The sequence below is a fragment of the Fusarium coffeatum genome, assembly GCF_003316985.1.
Source record: "Fusarium coffeatum strain FIESC_28 chromosome Unknown BRIP53273_contig_171, whole genome shotgun sequence".
NCBI classification, from domain to species: domain Eukaryota; kingdom Fungi; phylum Ascomycota; class Sordariomycetes; order Hypocreales; family Nectriaceae; genus Fusarium; species Fusarium coffeatum.
Genome location: NW_022157964.1, coordinates 130,164 through 154,806, shown reverse-complemented (window position 1 = coordinate 154,806; position 24,643 = coordinate 130,164). Strand labels below are relative to the sequence as shown.

The 24,643-nt window shown below is 48.9% G+C and overlaps 10 protein-coding genes across 10 annotated transcripts; 7 read left to right on the top strand and 3 right to left on the bottom strand.

Moving 5' to 3' along the window:
• Positions 1-194: 194 nt before the first annotated feature.
• On the top strand, positions 195-1,067 carry FIESC28_07648 (uncharacterized protein; the record flags this gene model as incomplete). The annotated part of the gene is made up of 1 exon (XM_031161788.1): positions 195-1,067. The coding sequence occupies one exon, from the start codon at positions 195-197 to the stop codon at positions 1,065-1,067; it is 873 nt and encodes a 290-aa protein (XP_031014210.1).
• Positions 1,068-1,983: 916 nt separating this feature from the next.
• FIESC28_07647 (uncharacterized protein) lies at positions 1,984-2,631 on the top strand (the record flags this gene model as incomplete). The annotated part of the gene is made up of 3 exons (XM_031161787.1): positions 1,984-2,112; positions 2,163-2,357; positions 2,413-2,631. 3 exons carry the CDS (start codon positions 1,984-1,986, stop codon positions 2,629-2,631), a joined length of 543 nt encoding a protein of 180 aa, XP_031014209.1.
• A 985-nt stretch (positions 2,632-3,616) lies between these two features.
• Positions 3,617-5,990, top strand: FIESC28_07646 (uncharacterized protein; the record flags this gene model as incomplete). The annotated part of the gene is made up of 6 exons (XM_031161786.1): positions 3,617-3,718; positions 3,768-3,970; positions 4,030-5,387; positions 5,442-5,644; positions 5,695-5,811; positions 5,868-5,990. The coding sequence occupies 6 exons, from the start codon at positions 3,617-3,619 to the stop codon at positions 5,988-5,990; spliced, it is 2,106 nt and encodes a 701-aa protein (XP_031014208.1).
• A 1,000-nt stretch (positions 5,991-6,990) lies between these two features.
• On the top strand, positions 6,991-7,747 carry FIESC28_07645 (uncharacterized protein; the record flags this gene model as incomplete). The annotated part of the gene is made up of 2 exons (XM_031161785.1): positions 6,991-7,387; positions 7,443-7,747. The coding sequence occupies 2 exons, from the start codon at positions 6,991-6,993 to the stop codon at positions 7,745-7,747; spliced, it is 702 nt and encodes a 233-aa protein (XP_031014207.1).
• A 565-nt stretch (positions 7,748-8,312) lies between these two features.
• On the bottom strand, positions 8,313-10,769 carry FIESC28_07644 (uncharacterized protein; the record flags this gene model as incomplete). Its single annotated transcript, XM_031161784.1, has 1 exon — positions 8,313-10,769. The coding sequence occupies one exon, from the start codon at positions 10,767-10,769 to the stop codon at positions 8,313-8,315; it is 2,457 nt and encodes an 818-aa protein (XP_031014206.1).
• Positions 10,770-11,022: 253 nt separating this feature from the next.
• On the top strand, positions 11,023-12,237 carry FIESC28_07643 (uncharacterized protein; the record flags this gene model as incomplete). Its single annotated transcript, XM_031161783.1, has 1 exon — positions 11,023-12,237. The coding sequence occupies one exon, from the start codon at positions 11,023-11,025 to the stop codon at positions 12,235-12,237; it is 1,215 nt and encodes a 404-aa protein (XP_031014205.1).
• Positions 12,238-14,194: 1,957 nt separating this feature from the next.
• On the top strand, positions 14,195-15,794 carry FIESC28_07642 (uncharacterized protein; the record flags this gene model as incomplete). The annotated part of the gene is made up of 2 exons (XM_031161782.1): positions 14,195-14,590; positions 14,655-15,794. The coding sequence occupies 2 exons, from the start codon at positions 14,195-14,197 to the stop codon at positions 15,792-15,794; spliced, it is 1,536 nt and encodes a 511-aa protein (XP_031014204.1).
• Positions 15,795-17,474: 1,680 nt separating this feature from the next.
• On the top strand, positions 17,475-17,817 carry FIESC28_07641 (uncharacterized protein; the record flags this gene model as incomplete). The annotated part of the gene is made up of 3 exons (XM_031161781.1): positions 17,475-17,534; positions 17,596-17,726; positions 17,790-17,817. 3 exons carry the CDS (start codon positions 17,475-17,477, stop codon positions 17,815-17,817), a joined length of 219 nt encoding a protein of 72 aa, XP_031014203.1.
• Positions 17,818-18,594: 777 nt separating this feature from the next.
• Positions 18,595-19,773, bottom strand: FIESC28_07640 (uncharacterized protein; the record flags this gene model as incomplete). Its single annotated transcript, XM_031161780.1, has 3 exons — positions 18,595-18,615; positions 18,669-19,683; positions 19,748-19,773. 3 exons carry the CDS (start codon positions 19,771-19,773, stop codon positions 18,595-18,597), a joined length of 1,062 nt encoding a protein of 353 aa, XP_031014202.1.
• A 471-nt stretch (positions 19,774-20,244) lies between these two features.
• Positions 20,245-22,962, bottom strand: FIESC28_07639 (uncharacterized protein; the record flags this gene model as incomplete). Its single annotated transcript, XM_031161779.1, has 3 exons — positions 20,245-20,748; positions 20,799-22,750; positions 22,830-22,962. The coding sequence occupies 3 exons, from the start codon at positions 22,960-22,962 to the stop codon at positions 20,245-20,247; spliced, it is 2,589 nt and encodes an 862-aa protein (XP_031014201.1).
• Positions 22,963-24,643: the final 1,681 nt, after the last annotated feature.

Genomic DNA, 24,643 nt, shown 5'->3' with positions numbered 1-24,643 from the left:
CTGAACCTTCATTTTTGCAGGCTACCTATATAAAGAAGTCCCTGACCTTGCTTCCCTCAAGCCAGTCTCCTTCCTTCCTTCCCACCGACACCTCACACAACTCCACCAGCGTGCAGGGAGTCCCCTACCCTTCGCCTCCACGTCCTTAACCCGTTTCGTAGCAATACGTGACGACACAGCGACTCGCAACCATTATGGATTCCGCTAAGAGCACCCCAGTCGAGCCAGCCCACAAAGGCATCCTTAGAGACGAGACAGTAATGCTCCGATGGATTTTTGGTTATTGCCGTAACGCTCAGCTAATCAATGGCATGAGTTGGCCTGACATACCGCGGACATCTGCCCCACGCGGCTTTAATTCAGACATCAAAGATCTAGGATTTCTCAGCATTGATGTTGATCATTTCAGAGTTGAAGATGGTGTAATCCAACGAGTCAAGGTTGGTGTATCTTACCTCACTGTACACGCACTACAAAACTTACATGGCAAATGTACGCAAGGTGATGACTTGGCGTCCCGTCTTATTAAATCTCGTCATTGGGTGTTTGACTCCAAAGGTGCATTCTCATCGTATAGTCATCATTTCTTATTCGGCAAAGCAATGGCGATAAAGATAACGGACTTGGGAACGTCCCTAAAAAGATTCACCAGGAAGCCCTATGTTCTTGTTGTTCACGGGGCAATGCAAGAGCTTTCGCTGCTTTCGTTGTTGAACATAAAGCTTGAACCCGTGTTCGTTATCGACACCGTCAAAGCAGCTCAGTTTCCGCTGCAATTGTGGTATAGAAACACCCTCAAGGAGCTGCTGGAGAAGTTTGAGATTCCCTACTCGCAACTTCATGTAGCTGGGAACGATGCACATCTCACGCTTCGGGTGCTTCTCATGATAGCTGTCAGAGACGCTGAGATTCATTTGGAAGGGAAGAATCTCCCTGACTGGATTCCGATCTTGAAAGCTGTTGCCCAGTCTCCGTTACCCCCAAGACCCCCGACCAAGCGCGAGCTAGCCGCTATAGCTGAAGCAGAAGCCGAGCGACATACAACGATCGAAGCAAAAGAAGTATAACCTTGGATAGTCGCTGCTTGACTGATGCGAATGGACAAGTTGGGCAGGAAGTAATTAGCTGAGGCTGAAAATGGGTTATTACGCAGAAGGGTCTTGGGGGAAATGTTAGACAGAGAAAGTGCCTCCTCTTGTAAGACATACATAAAGAATAAACTCTGGCTGTGGTTGGTCGTTATCGTGAAGCGCAAACCTGCTGTCAGGATATCAGAATAATTAGTTGTCTAGAGTGTAAGAGACAAAATAATACAATCACCTTAGATTATGTTAGACTGCTACTTTATTTTAGTAGGCTAAACCTTAGAGAACATCTTTTCTGTTACCCACCTAGCCTACGTTTTGGGCAGTCACTTGGTTCCATTTTGTGAGTTTAAGTCTATTAGGTATAAGACGGCTTGATCAAAGGATAGATAGAGAGATTCATTATCAACAGATCCAGGCTAGAACGTCTTGCTCATAATGTAGTAGAGATCTAACCACTTTTCTACATATATATCAGGTATTAGTTGGTCGACTCACATCGAACTCCGCTACAATAACTGCCTCAACAGTTATCATCTTCCGTAGTATAGTGGTCAGTATGCAAGCTTGTCACGCTTGAGACCCGGGTTCAATTCCCGGCGGGAGAGTTCCAGCCATCTGCGATACGCAGACTTTATTTTTTCCTCATCATGACTTTTTTTTGATGCCTCTTGTGTATTCTTTTGTTGGTTGCATTGAAGGAAGCCATGCATGTGCTGACTGCTGACTGGCTGGCGTCTAGCGCGTCTAAGCCGCGGCTGATCTTGGCGCGACCCGCAATGTTAACTCAGGCAACCCATCTTGGACATTTGTTAATCAAACACGATCTTACATATCGTTTCGACTTGTCGCGTATCTCGAAAAACAACTCTATCGACCCGATTATATAACAAAGTGCATGGCCGAGAGAAAGCAACCGAACGGAACGGGGGCTGGGAACGGACAAGTGACCATGTCCGAATACAAGAAGGCGCAAGCCCGAGTTCGGGATCTGGTTGAGAAGCGTAGAATGCTGGAGCGACGCTTGGTGGGTGCAACTCAGATTCGCTCAGCGGGAATATGCTGACTTGTCCATAGACGCAAGTCGAAGATGGAATCGCCCAGAAAGAGACCAACTACCTCGACAGCACACCGAGCGGCAACATCATCACAGGTTTCGACAACTATATGAAGGGTATGAGCGGCGCGGCAGCGCAGCGACGAAAGGCTGGACCGATGGAGCAGAACCGGGTCTTTTCGCGATCATCCATCTCATACCGACCGAACAACTTAGTAAGCGAAGCATTGTCGGTTCAGTCACAAGAATGCGACACTAACTATATTTTAGGAGGGCATCACGCCAGGATCAGGAGGGTCAACACCAGCTGGCGCGACACCATCATCTGCGGCTTTCCGAGACGGACCCTCGAACCATCCCACACCGACGTCTACAACAGCGGCTAAGAACGCCAGCAAGACCAAGAAGAAGACTGTTGAGCCTGAGGATAGCGAAAACGATACATCGACGAGTAAGAAGCGAACAAACTTTGGAGCGCAGCGCAAGTAGGATACCTGTAATGATACACTGTGTAATGGGACGGGGCGTTATAAACAAGAAGTGCTATGGAAGCATGGTATGGATGGCGTTAGGTAATGCAGTAGAATAAATTCCTTCCTTGGGTTCTTTAAGGTTGTTTATTGTATAAAGGTGCCTTGTCGTCTAATGTGGCATGGGGCTCGACTGTAGACTGGGTGTTGTATGCACTCATACAGGTGGCTCGGAAGACCATTTATACCTGGAATGCTCTCCTGAGATATGATTCGGGAGAGATGGCGTGCCACGAGTTAACGGAGTGACGATTAGGAGTTGTGATGCTGTGTCGCACCCCAATGCCAACAATAGGTACTCTGTACTCGGTCATTACTGTGAAAGTAAAGCAGAGCTGGCAACACAGGCTGAGCATGGCTGAGCCAACAAGGTTCAATTGAGGTTGGATATGTGCCCCAGTTAAGTTAATGAGCTAAGGCGAGACTATGGGTGAGCTGACGTCTTATAAGGCTTATTTACTGTAGCTATCCCCCAGGAGACATGGGCCATTCTATGCGGGGTCTAAGTGGAAGATGAATGTGAATGATCATGATGGTGTTGTCGAGATGGGATGTTGCTGGACAATCGATGAGAAAAGAATTGGGGGATACACAGTATAGGTTATTTGATAGTAAACCCTGGTGTTGTTGATCTTTCTTTGGGTATAGTGAAAGTTAAAAAGTACCATGATAAAGGAAGGTAGCACGAGCGGTGGGTTCAAACGGAAGTGAGGGGCCGGGCGGGCAGCAGGTCGTGACGGGAGAGAGTAAGGTAGGTGCGAGAGGGGGAGGCATAGGTACGAGCACAGGCGCATACCTCGCCTAGACCCTGTTGTACGATGAATGTAAACACTAGGTTCTTGAACCTCCTCTTTCCAACAACAACTTTCGTTACTCTACTACAATTATCCTCAGTCCAATTCAGTCAAAAATAACCATCATTCATTCGTAACACCATCTTAAAGATGACAAGACAGGCCTCCCGCTTCACCCCCGAGGTGATGCTTTCGGCCCCGCGCCGTTCTCCCGGCGCTCCCAACTCCACCGGCGAGCTCATTCTCTATACTGTAAGTTGGCATATCAATTATTCATTGAAGGCGCTACTTACACAGACAGATCTCGACGTATTCATTCGAGACACATTCCGTGTCGTCACAGATTCGTGTACTCAATATCAAGGATGACTCTTCTCATGTCATCACCGACGACACGCATGATACCTCTCCTTTCTGGATCGGGGAGAAAGAAGTTGCTTTCATCAGGACACAAGATAATGGCATATCATCGCTATACTATTCGGACGTTTCGCGAAAATTCGAGTAAGAGCATGCCAGGCACGAATGACTGGTTCAATTGGATGCTAACACTCACAACCTAGGCCTCGCATGATTCAATATTTCCCTGGAGGTATCTCTGACCCAAAGGTCAAAATCCTGTCGGAAGACAAGGTCTTGGTTGTTTGCTCCTCTCTAACCACGCCCAAGGGGGACATGTATTGGCAAGCAGCTCAGCCCAAGACCTATACTTCAGCCAAAATCTATACCGGCCTATTCGTTCGCCATTGGGATAAATGGACTACCGAGAATCGGAACTCACTCTGGTATGGTGTGCTCAGCAAGAAGGATGATAAGTGGAAACTTGAGAATTCTAGCCTCACCAACCTCTTGGAAGGTACTCAGCTAAGCTGTCCTGTCGCTCCCTTCGGTGGTGCGGGGGATTTTGACATTTGCGAAAATGGGATTGCTTTCGTTTCCAAGGATCCCGACCTGAACCCAGCCCGATACACCAAGACCGATCTTTACTATGTACCCATCAAATCTTGGACGGAGAAGGCACCAAAGCCCCAGATCATTAAGACCGGACGGCTACGGGGATACAGCAGCACGCCAGTTTTTTCCAACGACGGAAAGAAGCTCGCATTCGCGAGAATGAAGAGCCAGCAATACGAGTCTGACAAGCCGAGACTGTTGCTAATTCCAGATGTTACCGACTTGAGTAATGTTCAAGAGTTTTACCAGACAGATGATGACGAGGGTGGCTGGGACTTGAGACCTGACTGGGTTATCTGGAAAAAGGACGACAAGGAGTTATATGTCGCTGCTGAGAAGCATGGGCGATCGATGCTCTGGAAGCTGCCAGCTGACACCCTCAAAGCCCGGGATCTCCCTGAACCTATCCACGAAGATGACTCTGTCTTGGTAGCACACACTCTGGCTAACAGTGACTCTCTTCTTATTACAACCCGATCGCGCGTAGAAAGCTCGAGCTACGGTATTCTTGACCCCGAGTCCAAGTCAGTTAAGGTGATCTCAGCCAGTTCTAAGAATGGTAAGACCTTCGGCCTCTCCAAGTCTCAGGCTACGGAAATCTGGTACCCCGGATCGGCTGGTTACGACAATCATGCTCTGGTAATGCTCCCTTCGGACTTCGACAAGTCCAAGAAGTATCCATTGGCTTTCTTGATCCATGGCGGACCTCAGTCAGCTTGGACGGATGATTGGAGCACTCGCTGGAACCCTGCCATCTTTGCTGAGCAAGGCTATGTGGCAGTGTGCCCCAACCCGACAGGCAGCACTGGGTACGGACAAGCTCATGTTGATGCAATTGCTGAGAACTGGGGAGGTGCCCCTTATAATGACCTGGTAAAGTGTTTCGAGTACCTGGAGAAGCACGTCGACTATGTAGACACCGATCGAGCAGTTGCGTTGGGGGCTTCTTACGGCGGATATATGATCAGTGAGTGTCGATGTTCTCATTAGGAAGCTGTGCAGTGTGCTAACATGGGGTTAGATTGGATTCAGGGTCATGACCTAGGACGAAGGTTCAAGGCCTTGGTATGCCACGATGGTGTCTTTTCGACACAGAGCCAGTGGTCTACAGAAGAGCTCTTCTTCCCCGAGCACGACTTTGGCGGAACACTCTGGGATAACCGTGCTGGATATGAGAAGTGGGATCCCTCTCTGCACACTGGAAACTGGGCCACCCCTCAGCTGGTAAGAAAGTCGGGAAGTGATTGCGTGAACGAATTTTAACCGAATTCTAGGTCATTCATAACGAACTCGACTACCGACTGCCTATTTCAGAAGGCTTGGCCATGTTCAATGTTCTGCAGGCCCGCGAAGTGCCCAGCAAGTTTGTCATGTTTCCCGATGAGAACCACGTAAGTACAACACAATAGATTTATTTAGGCCAACCACTCGCTAACCATGTATGCAGTGGGTGCTTAAGGCTGAGAACTCTCTTGTCTGGCACAGAGAGGTTCTAGGATGGATTAACAAATACAGTGGTATTTCTGACGAGGAAATACTGGTGGACGAGACTAAGGAGATGTCCGTATAGCTGCAGCTGGTCCGAATAGGAGCACGATTTTGAACTCGATTATTGAAGGGGGGTTGTACCGTTGAATTCATAGCTTGAGTTGGCACTTGATTATAAGATAGCTTCTAGCGCAGCATGATAATAACATGCTATCACTTTCAGGTTTTAGCGAGACCTCAACACCATAAAGCTCCCAGTCAGTGGCTTCAAGCAGGTTATTGTATTGTTCTGCTCATCGCATGTTATCTGTGTCAGTCTCGCTCAATGCCGTGGTCACTGATGTTGACAATAGATACCTATCTAGCCAGGTCAAAACAGATCATATCAATACAATTTGTACAGATTAAATGAGTTTCAACTTACTCAAAGAGTGTATCAAGTACCAGAGAATCTTTTGTGTTTCCTTCTTCTGAGGGCCACTGAAGCTATTGTCATAGAATGAACGTAGCTTAGCTCCTCCACGGGATATCAGAAGAATTGGCCCCTAAGAGCATAAGAGACGAAACAATTCGATCACTTTATGCTATCTGAGACTAGCAATTAGGCTACTTAATTACCTTATATGAATGGTAACCTACTAGGGTACTGGAGGTAAGCCTCCAATAAAGGACAATTCGGTACCTGCAACCTCAATTGTAGTCCCCACTCTTTTTTTATTGTTAGGCTGCTCCTGCTGTTTCGCAAGCTATTCTCTGATCTGCACTTCACCCAAACGGGCCAACTTCAAACAATTGGAGAAGCTTCATCGCAAATAGCTTCACCCCAATTTTTTGAGCAGTTCCAAGGCGCATTGTTCGGATAATGCGCTGCGAGGTTTTCCTCAAGCAGATTACTCGATGACGGTCAAACCAAGCCCAGCTCTGCTACCGCGACACCGAAAACGAACGAATCAATAGCTTACCACCAAACCGAAAGATTTACATTTACACCATCGCAAACAAGCTGATCGCTCAAACGAAAACGAAACGATTCAATTCACTTCACTTCAGAAAACTAGAAATATATCACACTTCATACAAACATGACGACGCCACCCTCTCTTTTTCACGCGCTCCTTCGCCCTTCTATTCTCCAGATCCTTCGCTCTACAGGCTACCACTCGACGCGCCCAGCCGTGCTCGACTCCTTAACCGACCTCGCCGCTCGATACCTGTCGCTTCTTTGCCAGAGCACCGCTGATCATGCGGCTCACAACCAAGGCGACAGCGCCGACTTCACCATAGCAGACATACGGATGGCGCTCCAGGACGCAGGTGCCATTATGCCTGAGCGCGTTCCTACAGAAGAGATGTGGCGCGACGAAGAGGACTTGCGGGGAGTGGAAGAGTTCATGGCGTGGTTTGCCGGACAGCGCATGAAGGAGATGATGGAAGTTGGCAGCGGAGACGGTGAAACGGATGCTACAGATTATCTTAATGGTAGGTCTTGTAACCACGTACATTCGGAAACCAAGCTAACAGAGAGCCTGTTCAGCTCTTAAAAAGAAGCACAGCAAAACTGGCGAGGACGCCAAGTACCACGGAACTATACTCGGCCGTGGCCACGACACAGGCGAGATCCAAGTCGAAGGCGGCCCAGAGACCACGATTGCAGAATGGATTTCCAACCGCGCGTCACCACAGAGCAGTCCAACACCTGGCGAAGACCAGCAACAGGATAAAGACCAACCTCCACAGCAACAAGCTCCTCAACAGAATGGTCATGCTAGCGACGACGATTCAGGACTTAGCTCTGTAGGCGACCGTCTAGAGCAGGACGAAACAATGGACTTGTCTTAATGAACAAGTCCTAGCTCTTTTTCGATCGAAAGAATCAGAACGCGACGAAGCTGGAGCGGCAGAGTGATTACACCGGCGATAGTGATTAGGTCTTGGTTTATTTTGCATAGCGACGGAGTTCTTCAGGGAGGCAAGGGGGGTGGATTGAGGCAAAGGGAAATACAGAAAGAAGTATCTTGGCCTTGAAAGACAGGGCTTTTTTCGAGCTTCGGAAACACTTTTGCTCTTTTGTTTGCAACGGTTCGACTTGAGGAGACATAGGTATTCATAGTAGTCTTAAGAGAATTCTTGTTCATTCTATCAATCTACCCAAACATTCGACCTTTTGGGCTTGAAGATATGCAAAGTCACTTTGAGTAGAAGAAGATCGAGGAAGATGGTAAGATTTGGCCCTTAGCCATGTCTTTTGTCATCACTTTGTATGACTGTTCTATGCCTAGATACCTAGATAGTGTACAAGATCCCACAGGCTATGCCTGTCCTTTTCTGTGCTATTATACATTTTGAGTTCGTCAGGAGATGATTCATGATTCCCCAAGCGCCGTTACAATGCTCCCCTATTTTACTACTTTACACTTTTCTTCAGCAAATCGTACACTCCCATCTGTGCTGCCGCCTCTTTGAACAAACTTGCCTTGTAGGCCTCGTCGCCCTCGGTAGGCCAGTACTGTCTCTGCAAATACTCGAACAATGCCTGAGCACGACGCTCATTCTCAAGGCCCGATACATCACCATCAGCTGAAGCGGCAAGACTTCGATCGAGATTACGTTTGGCGGTCATAAGACGTCGGCGGTGGGCTGGGGAATCCCATGATAGCTTAGTTGTATCCAAGACCATCTCAAGAATGAGAGTCTCGGGGGGGAGGAAGCGGAATCCCTCTCGAAGAGTTGTCAATGCAACAACAAGACCAACGTTGTCCTTGACACGGCGGAAAGTATGCAGGATCTTGCGAGCAAGCTGGCCGTCTATGCCGTCAGGCTCAAAGATCTTAGGAAACTTGATCGTTTCAGCAAACATTTTCCGGGTTTGCTCAACCTGACCAGCAACAGGGCCAGCAGAGGTGTGCAGTCTGTTGATGGAAAGGGTCTTCCAAAGCGCGCTAAAGGTGAAGGGGTCGGGCTCGACACCTTTCTCTATCACGAGCGTTTGATATAAGTCTAAAGCTTGCTGAGATTGTCCTGCTTGAATGTAGGACTCGAGAAGTTGGTTGATGACAAAAGAGTCGGCCCTCATCTCTGCTTCGCGGAAGGCATCCCAGAGCATCAGAATGCGATCGTGTAGGTCTCGTAGGCGGTAGTTCTCTGCCAATAGCGAGAATGTCTCGAGCGTCGCTCTTGGTAGGCCGGTCTTTGCATCATCCTTACCCAATGGGTCTTGAGATGTTTCGGCCTCTTTTCGTGCCTTGACAAACTCGATTCGTGTGTCAATCATGCCCCATGCCATTTGATCCGCCTTCTCAAGATCCTCAGCTCCTCCCACCCGTTGCCATGCTGCGATAAGACCGTTCAGCTGCACAGGAGCTGGCTCAATGCCTTTCTGACCCATGAACTCTACAACACTATGCGCTCCGTTCAGATCGCCAGCACCAATCAGCCTCTTCAACCACTTTCCAAAGAAGAACTTGTTTGCCACGACTGATGGCAGATGCTTTTGCTTCTTTAAATCGATCTTGCCGTCGCTCATCATATCGACGAAGGCGTATAAGCCATTTTCGGTCTGATGAGTTGTCAGGAAGTAGGATATGACTTGGTCATAGTCAGCGAGCTTCATATGTTCCCCTAGAAGCTCACGGAGTTGGCGATAGGCCGCCCAAGCCTTCTCCTTGCCCTCTTCTGTGCCTAGTTCAGAGCATGTACGGATGAAAGGCATCAGGATGCGAGGATCCGATTGCTTTTGGATCAGCTTGCTGATGGCTCGCTGTGCTTGGTCCAGATCTCCCACACGGCAGTACATCCTCACACCAAGCTCCCAAAACTCTTGGAATGTCTCTGCGTTTTCGTCGCCCAAGGTACCCATGCATCGCTTCCAGTTCTCGATCGCCTTTGACTCCCAACCATCAACAAACACAGCTTCAATAGTCAACAATTGCTGGGCAGGGTTTAGAGTAACTCTGGCCTCGCTCATGTCGCGAGCAAGAAGTGCAATATGTGATAGGCGGTGAATATTGACAGTTTCGGGTACTGAAAATATCTTCCATAGCAAATCCCACACCTCGAGGGGTACATGACTCCAACCGTGGGCAAGAGAAAGTCTAGCTGAGTGGTATGCCTTGTACACTCCTTGTACCGTCTTTGTTGTAAGTTTGATATTCCGGCGATGATCTCTGGCGACCCGTGATAGAATGGAATTAAGACGAGCAATCTTCTTCCGCTGGTTGATCGTCCATGGCTTTTCCGGGATTTGAGGGAATGTCACCCGAGAACCCAAAGATCCAAGTCCTGGTAATCCTGGAAGTTCAGAATCCAATTTCTCCAATAATTCCTTGGGCAAGTCTGCGCCGGTCTTGTCGATTTCTTGATCAATCGCAGCAGTGTATGCATCCAGCTTTGTAATAATCCTCTCCAGATCATCTGCCGTCTTCATTTTCTGCCATTCGCTACCCAGTTGATCTACCACTTCCTGGAATGCTGCCTTTTCGTCAATTCCACCAATATCGTCCTTGATCTCTAAAAGAGCATCTTTTAAGCCTGACGTATCCAACTCATTGAGTGAATCACCAAAAGCTTCTTCTCCAGAAAGCTCTGTTCTCTTATTGTCATTTTGTTCAAAGAACCGCACGCTGAACGATTCATTATCCTGGGTCGGATTCCGTAGAGACTTTATTCGGTCGAGATATTGCTTAAGTTCGAATTTGGTGGGTTTCCGTGTTACGGCATCATCGATCGACTGTTGCGCAGTGGATTTGGTGCTATATGTTGCCGCTATTCGTTGCGTTGGTCTTTGTCGAATCGCCAAACGACAGGATCGGCATATTGTCTCATTGCTGGTTCGTAGCTCGCGTAGAAGCGGTCGGCCCGCCATTCTCAGTACATAAAGCGCTGGTGTTGAAGTTGAAGCTTGGAGGGACCGAATATGGAACCTTTTTTAGTGGTTATCGATAAGACTTTGACTGTAAATCTGCCACTTACAGGCGGACCGATAGTAGTGGTTCTCACCGCCTTACTCTTTTAGTTCATGTACAACTTTTCTGGCGGCAGAAAATTAATTTTTGTCTGTACTTTGGCGACGGACTGGAAACATTGCGACTCCCAAAGATACCCCCAAGCACAGCAAAATGTCGAATTCTACGCCGGAATTCCTTCGATTTACAGGACACCGGTCCTTTACGCAGCGTTTGACTCTGTCTACGCTCACCGGTCGACCGATTCACATCTCCAAGATCCGAAGCTCGTCGCCTACGAATCCTGGTCTCTCTCCCCATGAGATTTCCTTCTTGCGCCTCCTCGAGGCTGTCACCAATGGCAGCTCGATGCAGATCTCCTACACTGGTACTACCATAACATTTCACCCAGGTCTGATCACCGGAACCATCGCCGGCTTTGGAGCTTCTGATGGCGATGTTATTGAGCACAACATCTCTATGAACAACACCCGCGGTATTACCTACTTCCTTATGCCTTTGTGTCTACTGGCACCATTCTCCAAAGCGCACATGAACGTTCGGTTCACCGGCCCTGGAGTCATCACATCATCCACCGAGACTGGCGACATCTCGGTCGATTCCTTCCGAACAGCTATTCTTCCTCTTTTCGCCCTCTATGGAATTCCTCCCGCCCGTATCGAACTCAGAGTACTTCAACGATCTTGTGCTGGACCTGGTGGAAAGGGCGGCGGTGGTTGCGTCGAGCTTCGATTCGCTAGTCAAGTGCGACTACCAAAGACCCTGCATCTTAACCGAAGCCCTGGTCGCATAAAGCGCATTCGTGGTGTCGCATACTGCACTGGAGTATCTGCTTCTAACAACGCCCGTATGATCCACTCAGCGCGTGAGGTCCTCAACCCCCTGGTACCTGATATCCATATCGCTGCACAGTACGACCAGGCACCCCTTGTGCCCTCAGGCGACAAGGCAGGAAGCAAGAGACGTCTAGGAATTGGTTTTGGTCTGAGCTTGGTCGCTGAGTCAAGCGCCGTTGGTGTCCTATACTCGGCAGATGTCGTTGTTCCGTCTTCTGGTGGTGTTGTCCCTGAGGACATTGGAAAGCAATGCGCATACCAACTTCTAGAGAATATCTCTCAAGGCGGATGCGCTACACAGGTTTCGGCAAAGACGATGCTTATTCTTATGGCCATGGGATCAGAGGATGTTGGCCGTCTCAGAATCGGGCGAGATGTGCTTGGAAATGAAGAGATGGTTATTCTTGCAAGAGACTTGAAGACGTTTGGCGCAAGCAGCTGGGGACTGAGAGATGTTGGAGACGACACGAATGATATCATTGTTTCTGTTAAGGGTACTGGCGTTGGCAATGTCGGAAGAAAGATAGCGTAAAAGTAAAGAGTAATGTATTCCTATTCAAATTCGCAAATGAGCTAATAGTCTCCATTCTGCCTGTCCGCTTCTCTTCAATTTTAGATTCAGGATAAGATAACGGATGGCATACTGGCTCACTCTTCGACCCTGTACCGTAACAAAAAAGTGCTTTTAAGACCCTGAGGCCGTGTCAACTGAAACTGATAATTTATGCCTCTATGAACCTATCACAGAGTATCGCTTATTCCTTATTAAAAACATGTTCCAAACCTTTATGCTATTGCTGTCTATCATTTTGAACCGTCCGGGCTGGCACTTGAAGGGCTCGCCTCCGAGCTTCGATAGAAGCCATAGTTGCCCCGTAGCTAATCGTACGCAGAGAATATGCAGCCGTTCTCTCTATGTTCAATGCCGCATTGCGAAGCGAGTGAAAAACATGATACTCGCCAATGATCGCATTTCCAGAACTCAACACGTCGGACAAATGCGACCTGGATGGTTCATCGACAGAGCGTTCTCTGGCAGATGGTTCCGATTCTCCCGACGTCGAGTTGCCTTCTTCGTTTGTGCTGACACGATGTAACGGTTGCAGTTCAATGCCTTCCTCCTCATCGACTGGCAATGAGCCGGGCATGTCCCTGGATACCCCACGTTCCTCGGCATCCAAATCTTCTATAGTGGGAGCCATCTCCTGAGCCACATCCGGGACCATGGGTCTGAAGGTTTTGAGGATCACTCTTAGCCTCTCTCGTTCAGTATGCACCGTCAACATCAAACATTGAACGGCAAGTATCATGACATCTGCCAAAACATAGTAGACTCGAGAAGAGGGAGGTTTCTGGCCTATAAAGTCAATGACTAGGCCGCCATGCATATAACCACGATGAAAGTCTGGTCCCACTGGAAGAGAAACAAAGATATGCAGAAGTATGCATATGATGTTGGGAATGAGTACCAAGCAGACATGCAGGGGACTCGCAGGCATTAGAAAAGGGAATGATTCATCCTTTGGCGTAAGATACAAGTACTGACCAACAGCCCTGAGGATGAATCGAAACATTGAGCATCTAAAAGGTATCACTTGTAAGCACAGCTCAAGAAGCATAAAGCCATGATGCAGGAGGATGATGGGACGTACTCCATATAGTACAAGGCACTTAACTCCGCAAAGACCAGGGTATCAAGACTCTTAAGCAAATGTGTGACAAAAAGCAACTTCCTCGCTAAACCGGGATTTCGCTTCTTTCTATTCTTCTTCTTTTTGCGACGCTGAGACTGCGACTGGGCGCGAGACCGAGTCGCCCTCGACTGCTCCTGTGGCAGATCCCATGTGACGCGGCTGCCGGACGAAGCATTGGCGGGTTCGGCTGGGGAGACATCGTTCGGCGCCGTAGAGTTCGGCGAGGCATCATCGCTCATTCTCGAGTATCGTCATCTGCGTCTGCAACTGCATCTGTAGAGCTAGTTCTGCATGAGCAGGGTGGCAGCTCAGGAGAAGCACGTGCGGATCATGAGCCTTTTCGCAAACGGCGGGGAACTGTAGTAAGAGTCGAAATAAGTGTTTTGGTATATATAGTTTGTAACAAGATGGATTCGACTGGCTCTATGTGATTTTGGAGCTTGGACTATAGCACTTGAGTGAATGGAAGTGACTTGTTGGAGTATGCATGAGACGACCTGAGCCGCCATGATAAGATTGCAGGGATCATCTGCGACAGGCAGGCAAGCATAGGTGCTAAGCTACCAGCAGCCACAGCTCAGTTCGGAAAAAGTAAGGTCCGAAAGGAACGATCAAGCCCCAGCACCTGAGAGCAGATGGGTACGTACCAGTACCCCGCCATCGGCCGTCTCTGGTGGGATGCAGCACTGCAACGGCCCAAATAATTTCTGCCCGCCGTGACTCAGACGAATAATCAAGGACGAGACAACAGAACAGAATCTACGACTTGGTTCTAAAATCTCCAAGTCTGCCATCATGACGACCTCAAGCTCCGCCCCCTCGGGGGATCTCACCTCCCAGATCCTTCAAGCTCTTTCGGAAAAGAGCCCCCTGCTCTCCTCAGAGGCCTTCCCCGCCATCGCCTTCCAGGACATCAAGGCTGCCCTCGACCGTCTGGCCTCCCGATCTATGGTCACATACGAGACAATTGACCGAGAGGAGGCTATTCTTGAACCCGAGGCGGAGCAGATTGCTGAGCACGGCAGTCACGAGGCGCGTGTTTTCGAGGCCTTGAGAAGTGCTGTTGAAGGACTGTCGGTTCAAGATTTGGAGAAGGCCATTGGAGATAAGACAGTGACCAAGGTCGGACAGGGCAAGGCTTTCAAGGAGAAGTGGATCAAGAAGAGCAGCGATGGCAAGCTTGTTGCTACTGTATGTAGTACCTAGGATGTTTATGCTATTTCTGCGATAATTGGTGGCTAACTGGATATAACAGGCCGAGTCCATCGAGGATGTCACCCGAGCGCAACTCCAGAGAATCAAAGAGACCCGAACACACGAGCCCAAGATCTTGACCGACTTGAAGAAGCGAAAGCTGATTAAGATGCAAAAGGTCATCAGCTTCAAGATCGAGAAGGGATCCAAGTTTGCATTGGAAATCCAAAAGGAGGAGACTGACCTGACAGCCGACATGATTGCGTCCGGATCATGGAAGTCTGCCAACTTCAAGCCTTACAACTTCAAGGCCCTCGGTGCCGACCAAAACGCTGGTGCCCTGCACCCCCTGAACAAGGTGCGACATGAGTTCCGATCCATCTTCTTCGAGATGGGTTTCGAGGAGATGCCCACCAACAAGTTCGTCGAGACTGGATTCTGGAACTTCGACGCCTTGTTTGTCCCTCAGCAGCATCCTGCTCGTGATCTTCAGGACACCTTCTACATTTCCGACCCTGCTCTTGGTGATGCGCCCCGTTCAGAAGAAGGACAGAACACTGAGGAGTACTGGGAGAACATCAAGCAGGTTCACCAGAACGGAAAGTTTGGATCAATTGGTTACAGATACCCCTGGTCAGCGGAAGAGACCAAGAGACTGGTGCTCCGAACACACACTACTTCCATTTCAACAGCCATGCTCTACAAGCTAGCAGCACAGAAGGGACCTGACGGCCGCCCACCTCCCGCGCGATACTTCTCTATTGATCGAGTTTTCCGTAACGAGACAGTGGACGCAACCCATCTGGCTGAGTTCCACCAGGTCGAGGGTGTTATCGCTGACTACGATCTTACACTGGGTGGACTGATGGAGTTTATGGAGGCCTTCTTCGCCAAGATGGGCATCACCAACCTCAAGTTCAAGCCCGCTTACAACCCTTACACCGAGCCCAGTATGGAAATTTTCAGCTACCACGAGGGTCTGGGCAAGCTGGTGGAGATTGGTAACAGTGGTATGTTCCGACCTGAGATGTTGGAGCCTATGGGTCTTCCCAAGGACATGCGTGTCTTTGGCTGGGGTCTGTCTCTTGAGCGCCCAACCATGATCAAGTACAAGATCTCCAACATTCGAGAGCTGTTGGGCCACAAGGTCGATCTCAACTTCATCGAGAGAAACCCTGCGGTGAGATTAGAGAAGGAGTAAAGAAGAGATCGAGTCATGGATGTATAGGCAAGGTAACCAAAAAGAAGAAAAAGAGAGATACGTATGACGCATGTTGGATTGGTTTAGAGGACGGCATCTAGAGGACCCGGTGCAATCGGTAATGCAATGCAATGCAGTGTGTGTTAGTATCTATCACGACTAGACGAAATAAGATTAACCAACAAAAAAAGACGGATACCTAAAAGTTTCAAGCATGAAATAAGCCTCGATCTGGGTCTCGATCTTGGATCTGGATAGATCAGAATAGGGGTCCCCTGGGCTGAGATGATGACTGATGAGGAGGGACCCTGACTAGAGACGGGAATCGAGGTCTAAGATGGAGTCATGTCGTCAGTGAGGTTTTGTTTCAGAGACGGTTGCCGTTGCCCCACAAGGAGGGTAGCCATTTTTGCGATGAATTACGCACTCGATTGATTAGTTCCTGGACCCTGAATCATGACGGTTTACTTCGGCAGTTATTTGTCAATTGTGAGGGTGGTTGTCAACTGTATTCTTGTTCATGTGATTTGGCTCATTGATTGACTGGAGTAGAAATCGGATGGAGTTGATTGTCAGTTCAGTTCTTGGCTTTCCCTATCCCCCGCTTTCGGCACCTTCCTTTGCTTTTGGTCTGTTCAGCTCCACATTTAGACTTGATCGGCCCCACGTCCCTTGAGCCCCGCCTCCATCGCATGGGATCGCATCGCGTCTCATCGCATCCACTTTGAGACTTCGTCATTGAGATCCAAGAACGGCTTTTGACGTCTGGACCTTTCCTCGATCTTGTAACGACGATTCATAATCAGTGCCTTGAGCGGAATCACGGATTGAACCCTGAGACAAATGAGAAGGAGAACAGTAAAAGCAATTGGTCATCTTGGCTCTAGAATGCAACGCTGCATGCATGTTAGCTATTTGGAAGTCGGTTGCAGTTTAAGGACAAGAGAATAAACGCCCGTGGCGTCCTTCCCCGCGTAAAGTTACTGGTGTTTGTAATTCCCCTGCCAAGTTGATGGGTGGTGTGACCAGCTGCCTGCCTGACTGAGCTTCTCCGCAGAGATCAGCATCTGCCGATTTAGAAGTCATGATGCTCACTCTGCCCAAGCGAGATGAACATCCTTCACTGCTTCCTCCTCACCAGATTCACAAGGAAGCTTGACGATCGAAACGTCCTGGTTGGTCGCTTTCAGTTGATGCTGAAAGGGATGACAGTGACAGTCTGAGGCGAACGGGGGGTACGCCACCTTTGTCATGGTCTGGTTGGCTAATGCTCGAAAAAGGATGGCCAGCACGTTTGGTCTCAAAGCTTACTGAGTGATGTCTCTATTGGTCAGCTCGTTGGTTCACTGTATGATGATGGCTGATTGACTTCCCTTCCGTGACACGCGAGATCAGGCCCAGACATGCGACATGCGTAGACAGTTGCACTCGCTCTTACCCTTTTGCTACAAGAGCCCAAAGATCGACAAGAGCTGGTCGGTTCTCCCCTTCCTCGCACAGGATATAAACCGAGCTCTTCCCCCTCATCTTGGCTTCTCATTCTTTCATATTCAAACTATACTACACAATCCAACACTGAAATCCTGTCCATTGCCCACGAACGTATCCTAAAGCAAAGGATACATACGACTACAACGAACACTTAAATACATCTACACTTTCCCTCAAACAACCTTCATAATGGATTCTGGTGCTCCCCAGACTGGTGCTGCCACTGGCAACGTTAGCGGTCGTCGTCGAGTATGTCCACTCACATACCCACTCTCACTTACACCTTCCCACTAACACGCTTCACCAACAGAGCTCAGGCTTCATGCCCGCCTTCGCCAGCCTCGCCGAGCAGAAGCGTGGTTCTCAGGACAGCGCTACCCGCCGAGCGAGTATGTCAGACCAGGCGCCTAAGAGCGGCCTTTTCGGCTCGTTCTTCCACAAGTACGTCACAATTGTCATGTCATGGTCTCATGCAGGCGACTCATATACTAACAACATTTGAAGCAACTTCGGCAAGAACGCTCAAAAATAATTGAAATGAAGTCATGATGAAATGAAAGGCATTGTCCTATTGTATTATTAGTATCAACACGGCGAATTGCAGGGCATTTTGGGCCCTTTTCTTCAGTTTGCAAATTTGGTATTTTGACCATGGAGTTAAACGCGGAAGCGAGCTCAGGTGTCAATCGGAGTAGCATAGCAGAATAAATGATGCGATGTAATTAACTTGTCATGTTTCTCATGATGTTGTGAAAAATCTGTGACGCAGCCTTGACAGGTGATCATCAGGAACAAGGCTCGACGATGATGGCTGAGAGTCAAGGGTCGCATATAAACTCAAAAAGTGACATCGATGATATACAATGACGCTGGTTGAATTGGCAGTGGCAGCGGCAGCGGAGCGGAAGACTTTGCTGCCACCAAAGCAACGGTATTGATTTTGAACCCCCTTGTTAAAAGTCTATTACGTGAAGCAAGGCCCCCGTGTTTTATAATCTTGATCAGTGGTTCTACATCCTAGTAAATTTTGACTGTGCAACCGTTCTCGCTCGGCTTTGAGCTCAGGTGTATAGTATACCTGATACTATTACTCGACTTGACAAATCACTATGGACATTGCGGCCCAATCAATTGCTTCAAATATGATCAATTCTTTTAACATTACCATGCAACCCGACGCCTTTTATACCGCTGTCGTATATATCCGTACCCGACAGCTATGATCTAGCCATTGCTATCCATCTAGCTGCTTCTATGCATCTCTTTTAATATCCAGCAACGGTCAACCTATAAAGTCGATTCTTGTATTCTAAGCCTTGACCATGAAAATCTATAAATCGTTAGCAAACTTTGTCGGTAATAGTGAAATTGGGGTAGACAAACCTGGTTAAGTGCCTTGGGATCCAAAAATGCCTGCCTCTTCTGCGCAATAAATCGTGACCGCACAAAGTTTCTGCTTCCGCGAGGTGTAGATGTACCAGATGGTGTTGTCACCCCAGTTCCAGGCACTGAAGCCGCAGGCGTAGAATCCGCTGTGCTGGCAGCTTCCTCCTCCCTCTTGCGCTTCTTCTTTTCCTTCTTCTCCTTTTTGGACTTCTTGTCCTTCACCTTCTCCTCATCTGAACCCTCTGACGACCCATTCTTGTCCTTCTTGGACTTGCGCTTCTTGGAGCGCTCTTCTGTGGCGTCTTCGTCGTCTGAGGCTTCGGTGGAGGACTTCTTGCGAGACTTGTCCTTCTTTTCTTTCTTTTCCTTCTTCTTCTTGGCCTTGGTGTCATCGCCGTCGGCTTCCTTCAGCTTGCGCTCCTCCTTGCGTCGCTTCTTGCTCTTTGAATCGGTATCGCGGCTAGAGGACTCGTCTTCCTCCTCGTCGCTGGCCTTTCTCTTCTTGGACTTCTTCTCCTTCTTGGATTCCTTTGGTGTGGGTGCGGATTCCATGACAACATCCTCGTCGGAACTTGTCTCTGGCTTCTCGGTATTCTTTTCTTCCAACTCCTTCATTTCGTCTCCAATCAAGAGACCTCCGTACACGAATCGCATGGGTCCGTATCGTTGTTCGACGAAGTGGTGTGTCTTGACGGCAAGTCGGGCTTGTTGGTCTTCTACGATGGCATCATCTGTCTTTCCGTTGAGCCGACTGAGCAGATCCTGGAACACATCGAGACCCGTAACCTCGTCCTCCTTAGACTTGCTGAAGCCCAATCCCTTCATGTCATCCTTAAGAACCACACGAATGTAGGAAGCGTTGGCGGCAGTGTGTAGCTCCGAGTGCGGCGCATCCTGGGCTCCGAGGAACTGGCCCGGCTGCCAGCCCTGAGCGCGCAGGATCTTCTGTCCGAAGGTGTTCTCGTCTTTAGTCCATTTCGTGTTGTTAGGATCCTTGTTGATCTTTCGTCGACTGTAGTGAATTAGCGCATGACCGTAAAGATACACAGACACTCTGCAAGTGCGTGGTCTCTTACGTCTTGTTTTCTGCGAGGAGTCCCATGTTTGCGACCTAGAACTTTTGAAAGATACAGCCACCAAACAATTCACAATACGAGAGTTGAACAAGACTAAAGGTACAGAAAAAAAAGGTGGGCGGTGGGGATGTGCGGTCGCGAAAATATCTTATCGCTGCATCTTATTGGACACAGCGAACTATAATTGCCCCGTAGCCCATCCGCTAGCTTATCTTGACCGAACCTCACCGAGGAACAAGTGCAGTAGAGTAGGTACGAAGTTAAATAAGGGACTGGAGCAACTCATTATGGTGGATGTAAACATTCTGTTGATAAACTGCTGGTCCATCCATTGACCGCCTTATAGCAATAATTGTAAGCATATAGTACAAAGAACCTAAGTACGTAGTCCGACCTTCCCTCCTTGAAATCCGGCTTCGATTCTGATTATGTAAGAAAGCAATTAACTCCAGAGCGTCCAAATTGCAATGATTTCGATAAAGAAATGCCTTGACAGTTTAGTAGTTGAGCTCGCCGCTTCCACCACCCGAAGCCTGGTCAAGATCTTCGTAGCTCTTTAGGCTTCTGCCCTGGACAGCTTCTCGAGGACCTCCAGCGGCTCCTCCAGCACCGTCACCCCAGCGCGATCCACCATTTCGGTTGCGAGCGCCGTCGAAACGGTTACCACCACCACGGCGGTCATAAGGACCAGAACGGTACTGGCCTCGGCCACCACCCATACCTCCTCGGCGAATGGGACCTCCACCGGATCGCTCATCGCCCATGGGATGGAATCCTCCGGATGGCATGTTCCCAAACATGGGGTTAAAGTTACCAGGAGCCATGGGGAACCCAGGCATACCCATCATACCATTCATGGAAAAGTTCTGGAGGTTGAAACCACGAGGTGTTCCGCTGCTGGATTGGCCATTGGAAGTTGGGAAGTGGCCATTTGAGTTCGCGTCAGTTCTAGATGGCGCGATATGCGATGGGTCTATCACATAGGCGTTGATGAGTTCAAACTAATTGTCTGGTTAGCCAAAGGTAACAAATTGTCGGAAACATAACGCACCTCTTGTCTAAGGCTATCGACCCAGTCACCGTGACGCTTCTCGACATGCTTACGCCAGAAATGTTCTTCTTTGAACAGCTTGGAGCAGTCGGGAGCCTTGCATCGCCATTTGTGCTCATCCTCTTGCTTTACGTGCTTCATAAGCTCCTCTTCAACAGCCTCATCAGCAGGACGACCACCAAGCTTTCGAAGATCAACTGAGTGAGGGTCCAAGATCTGGGTAAGCTTATCTTCAAAAGTCTTAACCCAGTTAAAAGCCCGAAGGAGTTGTTGCTCAGTCTTGTTGGAGGTATTTCGGAACTTCTTCTCTCCTTCGGTAAGCTCGCCCTCGTCATCATCGCTTCGCTTCTTGCCAGGGAAAGCATCTCCGTTTGCGCTGGCTCTTGCGACGGCCTTAGCTGTAGACGAAAGGGTGCTTCGAGGGCGACGTAAGTGTCCACCAGGGCACTTTCGGGTAAGCTCGTGAATGGAGTCGCTTTCGAAAACACAGAAGAAGCAGAAGTTGAAGACTCGGCGCAAGTACTCAATCAAGAGGTCAAGCTGCTTCTTCTTGACCAGAAGGTCCTCATCATCGACCTCCTCGTCCTCAATGGCGCCCTCCTCTTCCTCTTCCTCGACATCAATGACGCCGTCCTCCTCATCGTCCATGGCTTCATCCATTCCAACCTCTCGGGTCTTCTTAACCTTCTTGACAGGTGCTGGGACAACAGCTGGTTGGAGTTGGCCTGCATTTCTAAGATCTTCGACCTTCTCCTCAATTTTTATAGTAGCCTGGAAATCAGAACCAAAGTCTTCCTCGAACTTGTTGACGATTCGCTGCACAAGCAGAAGGTCCTTATCAATACGCTCAGGAGCAGAGAAGAGATCCCAAAGAGCCTTTTTTCTAGGATGGACGGGTGGGTTATGAACACCAACGTGGCAGACAAAGTCACCTCTAACTTCATCCTTAACGGTCTTTCCGTTGATAGCCTCCAAAGCCTTGTCGGCAGTAGACACTGGCTGGGGAGATCTGATGGCCTCATCGCCATCCTCATCTTTGGGATCAATACGGTCCGCAGGCAGGACTGTTTCGGAAGAAGGGTGAAGCATAACCCATCCAATACGGTGGTAACGTTTGCTGGGGTTGGGATCGGACAAGGAGAGCCACTTGAAGCCACCTTCCTCCTCACCAAGGTGTTCTTTACAGAACGCCTCGAGGTTTTGGCGGCTAACATGGGGCGCAATCGTCTTAATCAAAAGAGTTGGCTGAAACTGGTTGTCATCACGGATGTCTGCACCGTTGGCAGGCACAAGGTCACCAACACCCAGAATCTCATTCGTGGCTGTCGCCTCTCCTTCTTCCTTTTCAACAACACCACCACTGCCGTTACTCTCACTCTTGGGGAGTCCCTCCAAAGAGAAGTCGTCGAAGGTACCAGACTCGAGATCCTGCTCCCACTGACTGTATGCACCGCGTCGATATTCGTTCAGCTTTGTTCTGAAATCGTCTCGAATTTCGGGAACATATCGCTCCTTGAACCACTGCTCCTTCTTGTGCTCGGAAACGAATGAACGAGCCATCTTGGCCTGGAGCTCCTCCTTGTATGCATCATAGGCAGCCTGGATCTTAGCCTTTTCCTTTTCACGATCTTCGGGGACACGGGCCCTCTCTGGCTCGCGACGTCGACCAGTGCGCAATCGTTCTTTCTCCTCCTTCATCTTTTCGTTTATTCTCCACCATTCGCCAAAATAAGAGAAGCCAACCTGGTAAGGAAGCTTGGCCGGGTCGTGGAGAGGGTTCACACTCGGGCTACCTGAGTTGGAATCTTGACCAGGAACATATCGATCGATATTGGCGGGTGGCGACATGCGGCGTCTATCATCACGGTCCCGGTCGTCTCGACGAGGCCGGGGCTCATAGCGGTCAACAGTAGCAGGTGAGCGAGATCGGCGACGGTCGCGACGTTCATGGCCTTTGGACATGTTAGTTAATTTCGATTCGATGCCGAGGCTTGCCGGCGCGAAGCAAAGCTTAAATCCTCGAATACGAACCTGGAGATCTTCCACGGTAGAAAGAGTCGCCGCGGTCGGGGCGTTCATCACGGTTGCGCGAATCGTCACGGTTCCAGCTGCGATCAACCGGCGAACGAGCCGAGGCATCCCGGAAAGATGAATAAGAGTCCATTGTTGGTAGCGTTGCCGGCGACGCGACGCGGCATCAAAGAAAGTTGACTAGCGGGATTCCGGCGCAGGTCTTTCCTGCGTTCTATAGAGTAATTGGCGGTTCGCAAAGGTCGAATCTATTGTGTTGCAACATGTCGATGTTAGAGAAGTCATCTTGAGAAGAGTATGGATAAATGATAGTGTAGCAAACAAGAGAAAGAGGAGGGTTGCCAAAGAGGCGCCATTTAGAAGATGAGCTAAGGACAACGCGCCCTGAGCGAAGAAGAGAAAATGAGGAAAAGGATTGAGAGAAGAGTAGTATTGGAAGGGACAGGAGAAAGATGCCGCGTCTAAGAGGGAGGGCGAGAGAGAACGCGAGGATGCGAGAGTGGCTGGATCGACGGGTTGCAAGAGCTGCAAGAGGGATCAGGGGAAAAGAGAGTAGAGCAGGAGTAGAGAAAGAGTATAGGGAGACAAACTAATTGAACAAGCGCGATCTTCTGAAAGGAAGATGATGAGCTTGAATAAGGTATAGAGAGAGAGGTATAAGCACTCTCACTTCACAAGCAAATTGCAAGACAGTACTGTTCAGAATGAACGGTAATGCGATGCGATGTGATGTTGAAGAGGCTAAGTTGGTTGGTTAACTGGGGGGCCACTCGGAAGTTCAGCTGCCCGTGCCTGTCGCGCCAGGCGAGATGGTGGGCCACTCCACGGAAACTGCAAGGGGCTGGGGGGATTTGTAGCTCTGCTTTAGGATAAGGCACCTAATAAGTTAGGCGTGAGATTTGCAAGTACAATATTGCGATGCTGCGACAGTGTGGATATGAATATCATTTACTTTATAGTAACATGTTAGGTATTGATTTCATTTTCTTCGCTGCTGCTTTCCCATTGACTTTGTGTATTCCCTGGCCGCCAGAGACAAAGGATTCCATGTTTCTGAATAACACACAGTAACAACCTGAGGATAGAAGAAAGCTTGTTTCCCAAACACCAAACTATATCAGTCAGGATGGTTGTTGTTTATTAAGGTAAGGTATAATGGTAAGTTCTCATATGGAGTTCTGATAGTAGTTCGTACTTGCCGATACAGTAGCTACTGAGTACATGAACAATCCATGTCACCAAATCGCTGCCTGCAATTCGTCCCTTCCCATTTTGACCAATCACCACTCAGCTTATGCCTGTCGGCAAACAGCGAACCTCTGCAATGCTGGCTTGAAACAGGAAAGTGGCGATCTCCGCTTGCAACTAACAAAAGAATCTGGGGGACATTCCTCTATGCTCAGTGGTTCACTCACTAACAAGCAGCAAACAACAACCCAGCTGACCATGATAAGACCTCAATACTGTTAACGATATTGTCATACACATGATATCTCACTAACATTTTACATATTTCTCCTAATTTATTCGAGTACCGCTCAGAGAAGCCATAGCCAACTTCCTTCCTCGGCTTGGCTTCCTCATCCACTCTTCACCCCCACTATCCGCCCATGATAGCGGCTTAGACCTCCTCACTGCCATATGATAAGAGTCGGTGCCGCATATAACAACCTGAAATATCCTCGAGACATCTTCAGGATCAGGAACGAAAGATTGGGTAATTTCTCATATTTGATTCGACTTTGTTGTTTTTGAGAGAAAGAGAGAAAAAAACTCATAAGATGGGGGCGTCCATTCGCAGTGGCAACTCGAGC